The sequence below is a fragment of the Propithecus coquereli genome, unplaced genomic scaffold (assembly GCF_000956105.1).
Source record: "Propithecus coquereli isolate 6110/MARCELLA unplaced genomic scaffold, Pcoq_1.0 Scaffold10, whole genome shotgun sequence".
Taxonomy (NCBI): domain Eukaryota; kingdom Metazoa; phylum Chordata; class Mammalia; order Primates; family Indriidae; genus Propithecus; species Propithecus coquereli.
Genome location: NW_012133858.1, coordinates 18,788,580 through 18,795,738, shown reverse-complemented (window position 1 = coordinate 18,795,738; position 7,159 = coordinate 18,788,580). Strand labels below are relative to the sequence as shown.

The following is a 7,159-nucleotide window of genomic DNA, read 5'->3' as shown; positions in this document are numbered from 1 at the left end:
AGCCACCGCGCCTGGCCTATAATTTTTTTTTTTTAATACAGGAAAGAAAAATAATAATCCTTGTGCAGGTACAATTGTTACGCCCTAGCAGTAAGTCATGGTTTCAAATGTTTATTTTTGTTGTGCTACCCATATTTTCTCTCTAGTTCTTTATCTCCCTTCTTTCCTCCAGCACTCCCCCCATCAAAAAGTTAAAGCAAGCAGGGTGCATCTCTGATTTCATAAATTATATTACTTGGCATACTAAATATGGAAGAAGGCCCTAAAGGAGATGTGGTAGTGATGATAGTGGAAATAACTGGAGTTGAAGTCAAACATGGAAGCTTTTTGCTGAAAAAACACTCTGATATATGTTTAATTAGAGATGAATTTGGGTGATCAGGTTATCTGTGAGGATGCCCCTAAGGGAATAGTTATATAAAACGTGATGTATCGGCCAGGCACAGTGGCTCACACCTGTAATCCTAGCACTCTGGGAGGCCAAGGCGGGAGGATCGCTTGAGGTCAGGAGTTCAAGACTAGCCTGAGCAAGAGCGAGACCCCATCTCTACTAAAAATGGAAAAATTAGCTGAGCAGGGTGACATGCGCCTGTAATCCCGGCTACTTAGGAGGCCGAGGCAGGAGAATTGCTTGAGCCCAGGAATTTCAGGTTGCTGTGAGCTAGGCTGACACCACGGCACTTTAACCCAGGTGACAGAGCAAGACTCTGTCTCAAAAATAAAAGAAAAAAAAGGATGATGTATCTTCCCAATGGAAAAAAATAGTATTTTAGTTGGTTTTTTAAAAGCTTTTGATAATATGGAAAATGCTTATATTATAGTGTTTGGTAAAAGCAGCAGGCTCACAAATATGTACAACACAGTCATTTTATATATATATATATATATGTGTGTGGTTTTTGGAAAGAAAAGACAGGATGGAAATATACCTAAATATTAATAGTGATTAACTCTGAGATGGAGCAAATTTCCCTAACGAATGAGTGTATACTACTTTTGTAAAAGTAGAGTAATAAACTTTTAAATTATTTTTAAAATGTAAGTACTCATGAGAAGGTTATAGTTTGAATTAGTTTAATTTGAAAATCTGACCTCAGAAGTATTAACTTTAATTTCATAGGATGAAGGGAAAAGAAACTTACAACTGGAAATTAGATCTAGTTGTCTTAGGAAACCTTAGATGTCTAGAGGAGAACATAAGCGTACTTGGTGGCTGGCAAGTAGGAAAAAAAAAAACAAACAGGACATGATAGGGCAGGGGTTTGGAAAGAGTGGTAGAGAAAACAAAGAATTCTATGTAATTTTCACATTTTTGAGGGCACTGGTAGCACTAAACCACATTTGGAATTATGCTGATATCTGAATTATGGTATCGGGATTTATAGTAAGGCTGCAAAATAATCTCTCTTTCATTTGCTTGACAAACATGTGAGTGTACAGTCTGTCCCACGTACTATCCTAATTGGGGGCTGACAGGATAGAAACCCTGCCCTTGTGGAGAAAGAGGATTCAGACTTGTAGATAAGTAATTATAGCACAGTACACGCCTTAGGGGAATTGCAGGGTGGTATAGGAGCACCTATGAGGGACACCTAATTGGGGGGTTAAGGAAGGGTTCTTTCATGAAATGACTCCATTCTGAGTCTCAAAGAATGAGTAGAAGTTAGTTAGGTGAAGGGTAGGGAAAAATATTGTAGGCAGAAGGGCAGAATATGTAAAAAGGCCTGGAAATGAGACAGAGAAATGTGTATTCAAATAATTGAAAAAAAATCAGTATGGCTGCATCTTTAAGTGTAAGGAAAAGTGCAAAGAGAAACAAATACAGAGAGGTAGGCAAACACAGAGTCCTGCAATCTGTAGTAAGAAATTTGGACTTTATACTACAGCAGTAGGTAGCCATTGAAGCCTTTTAGGAAGAGAAATACCATGATCTGTACTTTTAAAAGATTGTCTCTGACTCTTGTGTCTTAGTTGATTTGGTCTGCTATAACAAAATATCATAGACTGGGTGGCTCATAAACAACAGAAATTTATTTCTCACAGTTCTTGAGACTGGGAGGTCCAAGATCAAAGCACTGGCAGAGTCCTGTCTGCTGAGGGCCCACTTCCTGGTTCACAGAATAGCACTTTCTCACTGTGTCCTCACGTGGCAGGAATGGGCAAAGGATCTACCTGGGGCCTCTTTTATAAGGGCACTGATCTCATTCACGAGGGCTCTACCCTCATGATCTAATCACCTTCCGAAGGCCTCACTTAATACCATCACTTTGGTGACTAGGTTTTCAGCATGAATCTTGGGGGACGCAAATGGATTAAAATGAGGTAAGACTGGAGGCAAGCACATCTGTTAGCAAATTGTTGTAGTAATCTAGGTAGATGGTGGCTTGAATTAGGTCAGTAACAGTAGGGATACCAAGATGTGAAAGGATTTGAATGATATTTTAGGAGGCAAATCAGCCTCCTGAAAAGGAAGAATATGTGATAGAGATCACATGTAGCCCACAAAGCCTGAAATATTTACTGTCTGGCTCTTTACAGAGAATGTTTTTTGACCCCTGGATTAGCATATAGCTTGCTATCATTATCATACAGAAACCCCATAATTCTTAAGGTACTACAGAAGTCTTTATGCCCAAATTCACACATAACTTTGAACTTGAGTTTTAGGTCTATCTTTGTACTTTACAAACTGTAATTCTCCATTAGGGCATCTTTGCATATTATTCTTCTAACAAGCATTCTAAAAGCATCTTTGTGAAATGATAATGTTCTAACAATGATGTGCCATTTTGGTGGCGGTTGTTAACTACTGTCAGAATATGTCATTAACTGTATCATAATATCCACACTGTAGTATGTCACCACGTAATTATGTTTACAGAAACAAACTTTTAATATGTGCTTCAAAGCAGTGACTTCATGCTGTCAAAAGGAAGATTGTTAAGGAAATTGTTTTTGACTTGCTGTCACTGCTGTAGTTTTTAAATACATATGTTAATTCTCCATGGTTTTGTATTTTAGTGAACAGCACTTGTATTAGCAGATAGTACCTTCTATTTGTACCTGCAGAATGACATCTCACTTTAACAGACAGGGATGGGGGTGTGTGTGTGTGTGTGTGTGTGTGTGTGTGTGTATGCGTGCGTGCGTGCTCATAATCAGAAGATAGAACTGTGAGACTTTCTAGTCCATCTTCCCATCTTTAGGCAGGGTCATATTTAACCCACATAAACATCAAAATACCTTCTGTTTGAGCCTTCCAGATTAAGAGTTCCTACAGTCTCCTTGGTAACTCTTTTCAGCATTTCTGAACTAACTGGCAGCAAAGCAGACTAGTTGAAAAAAAAGTTAAAAATATTTTACTTTTCACCGTAAAAGATTAACTAGACAATGCAGCAGTCATTTGTTAAGCCCGACAGGAGAAGGAAGGGAAGGGCATGCTAGTAAGAGAACAGCATGAACAAAGGTACTTTGGAGAAATTGGGGGAAATTTAGGGCCCATTTAAAGAACAGCAGTTACTCTGGTTTGAACAGAACTATGATGTAGTCTTGAAAATTCATGGTTGTGAAATTCCCTTTTATTTTTAATCTATTGGGACAATATGTAGTCCATTTTCTTGTTTCAAGAAAATAGCAATCAATTATTGCTATGTGGATTTAAACATTTCTCAGAACCAAGTGTGCTAAGTGAAAACACAGGAAAGATCTTCATATCTTCCATCATTCAGTAAATATTTTTTTCAATTTTTTCATAGTGGATATAATTTCAGTTTCTTCATATATGCATCCTATATGTGATAGGTATTATATTTTTGTGACATCCTGTTATCATATACTGCCAAACAGAATCTGGTGTTGTCGTTTGTTTTGATGCATGTTATATTCAAAATATATTTGGCTCTACTTGTGCAGGGACATAAAATAAAAAGTACTATACTTGACAGTGTTTGGAGAATAGGATGTCTATTAATATTCCTTGTAAGTAGGCTTAAGAATTTTAACATTTCAACAGTTTTACCGTAATACTTTTTTAAAATGCCTATCTTTGGACATCATTTTTTTTCTTAATTGTCATGGAAAATATGAAAATTATTTTTCATGACAGTTAATGAATTATGTCTTAGTTATTTCCAAATGACATAGACTGAATGATGGCTAAGCATGTGGTATTTCATCCTTCTTTTCTCAAACCTTTGCTCCGAAATTTCCTTTTGCCGCTAGTGTTCTCTTTTTCTTTGCCTCTGGATATTGCCTGCCTTTTCCTTCTGAAATTTTAATACTTATTGATTTGCTAAAGTCTTGGAGTACCATGTAGTATTAAATGCTATAGCTCTCTACTTGATTCACTAAAAATAACTTATCATTAAAGGTGTATAGGAAAAAAACCTCAGCTGGGCGCAGTAGCTCATACCTGTAATCCCAGCACTTTGGGAGTCTGAGGTGGGAGGATCGCTTGAGCTCAGGAGTTTGAGACCAGCCTGGGCAACATAGGGAGACCCTGTCTCTTTAAAAAATTTAAAAATTGCCAATCATGGTGTCGCACACCTGTAGTTCTGGCTGTTCTGGAGGCTGGGGTGGGAGGATCACTTGAGCTCAGGAGTTTAACGGTAAGCTATGATTTCGCCTCTGCACTCCAGCCTGGCTGACAGAGCAAGACCCTGTATCTAAAAAAAAAGAAAAAACCTAATGAGGAATAGTTAACTTATTTGGGAATTTACTCGGATTTTATTACCAAGAATTCAATAACTTGTTTCCTTTTAAAATGTGCAATTGGTAATTACTTTTTAAAATTTCTTTCTCCCTTTTAGACTTTTGAAGATTTTAAAAATGATAAGCAAGCTGTGGAATATCAACAGCGAATTGTGGATATTTTGTTGAAAGTAAGTATTCAAAGAATACATGTCTTTATATTGAAATTTATATTAAGATAATTGAAGGTTACAAAATAATCTTGTATAGCGAAGTGATATGTTACAATCATATCTTAAAATTTTATTATGGTGTGTTTTTGTCCTCAAGAGCTGAATTTTAAAAAATTAATATATCTTGGCTTCAGACCGGATACCAGGATACAGGGTACTGCTCTCAAGAAATGCATATTGTGATAATTGCTGTATTAATATGATTATATGTAATAATAGAGACTAACTTCAGAGTGCTTTGAGAAAATAATTAATGTGAAGAATCTTCTTTTGTCTCATACCAACTTCACTTTGTTGCTAAGGTAGTGCCATACTTCACCGTGGCACTGAGATGATGGGTGGCACTTGAGAATGGTTTGAGGCATGTAGAGAAGATCATCTCAATCTAAATATAATTAGATTCAGTAAAAAGCTATTTTGAGATTCATGCTGTTGCTAATGAATGAATGTGAAGACAGGTTCTTTTCCTTTTCATCTACATGACTTCAACCAGGCCAGTTTCCTCTTGTAGTTGAAAACTTAAAGTTTTCGTTCTGTCTGTTTGGCTATAAAATGGAAGTTTCTTCCTTTTAATGACTTTTAGATTATTTTGGACAAGAGATCAGAATTAAAATGTTTTCTAGTTGTGCATAACATCAGTGTATTACATTTATAATAGTTCTTTTCTAATTTCCAAAGCATGTTTATGTACATTATCTCATTTGAGCTATCTGTTAACCTAGTGAGAGAGACAGTGATGAATATGAGAATAGGATTGACAAGCTCTCAGATAATGCCAGTTTGATCCAGTGGCCAGTATGGAGAATTTTCACCAAGATTTCCAAAATACCTTCCTTAAATGGTCTTCCTGTTCCTAACCTAATTCTTTAATTTGTGATCTTGCCTCTCTTCTACCTAATATTCTTCTGTGGTTTCCTATTGGTCAATTGGAATTAAGTTCTGCTGTGAGTGAGAGAAGACTGAAAATGATAGTAGTTTTTCTGTGATGGGAATTTATTTTTCTCATAGAAGTCTGGAAGTAGGCAACCTGATCTAGTAGAGTGGCTTCACAACCTTATCAAGGGTGCAGATCTCTTCTTAGTATTATACTTAGAATGTGATTTCTCTCTTTTGTTCCAAGATGGGCACACTCAGGCTCCAACCATTACTTCTGCCTTCTGGCCAGCCTAAATATAGAAAGATGTAGAAAAAAGTCTTTCCTTTCTTTAAGGAAACTTCTTAAAAGTTGTGTACTACAATTCTGCTTACATCATATTGCCACAAACTTAGATATATGGCCCCTTAGCAGCCAAGAGTGACAGAAACGTAGTCTGTATTCTTGGTAACCATGTGCTTAGCTAAACCTGAGTTCTGTTTCTAGGTTAGGAGGGAAGAATAGATGTTGGAGCATAAGTAGTAGTTCCTGCCATACCCATCTAAACTATTTAACATGACATCAAAGATTCTTTTATGTTTGCTGGTCCCTGCCTATTTCTGTATAACTGCTCCTCCCCTCTCCCACCCACCTCCTCACCCCCCACACGCCCTCTGTTATGTACTCCTCAACCATATCCAATTATTGGAATTCACTAAACTCTCTGTGTTGTCTTCATGGTTTATGCTCTTTGCAGGGGTTTTCTTTCAGCCTGTCATGCCTTTTCCTGATCCCTTTCACTGACTGGCAAATTCCTAACCATTTTCCAAGACTTAACTCAAATATCATCCATGAGAAACTCTTTTTGAATCCTTTCTGACAGTTCTAGGTTGATTAGTTGCTCCTTCTCTGTGTTTACACAACACTTTTTGCCACACTTTGCACACTGTGCCATAATTGTGTACTTATTTTCCAGTCTGAACTTGAGCTTCCTGAAGATAGAGACCATGAGGATTATTATAATCTTTTTTTTTTTTTTTAGGTCGTTGTTCTAGCTTGCCTAGAACATGTCCAGCACAGTGCCTAGAATCTAGTAGATCTTTAAGAAATGTTTGTAAGTTGGTTAGACTGGAGTTTGAATTTAGTACTATACTAAGTTTGAAGTATGATACAAATGCAGAAAATAAAGCTCCATAAAGTACTTAACTATTACTGTTGGTGAATTGCCACTCTTGTATATGGTTTTCAAAATATTTACACTGAGTCAATGAAGAATGAACTTTTGAGATTATTTTTCTCATTTCTGGTTCTAGAGGTGTATTAATTTGTTAAAGTGTACTTCTGAGGAGCCAGTGAGAGTAGGAGTATAGGCAGTGACCAGGGA

The 7,159-nt window shown here is 36.8% G+C and overlaps 1 protein-coding gene across 1 annotated transcript in view; it reads left to right on the top strand.

The window, feature by feature from the left end:
* The window catches only part of VPS8 (vacuolar protein sorting 8 homolog (S. cerevisiae)), a 213,907-nt gene that overhangs the window by 93,356 nt on the left and 113,392 nt on the right, over window positions 1-7,159 (top strand). The window contains 2 exon segments of the mRNA XM_012640004.1: window positions 1,121-1,220; window positions 4,809-4,880. Coding sequence (XP_012495458.1) covers window positions 1,121-1,220; window positions 4,809-4,880 — 172 coding nt within the window.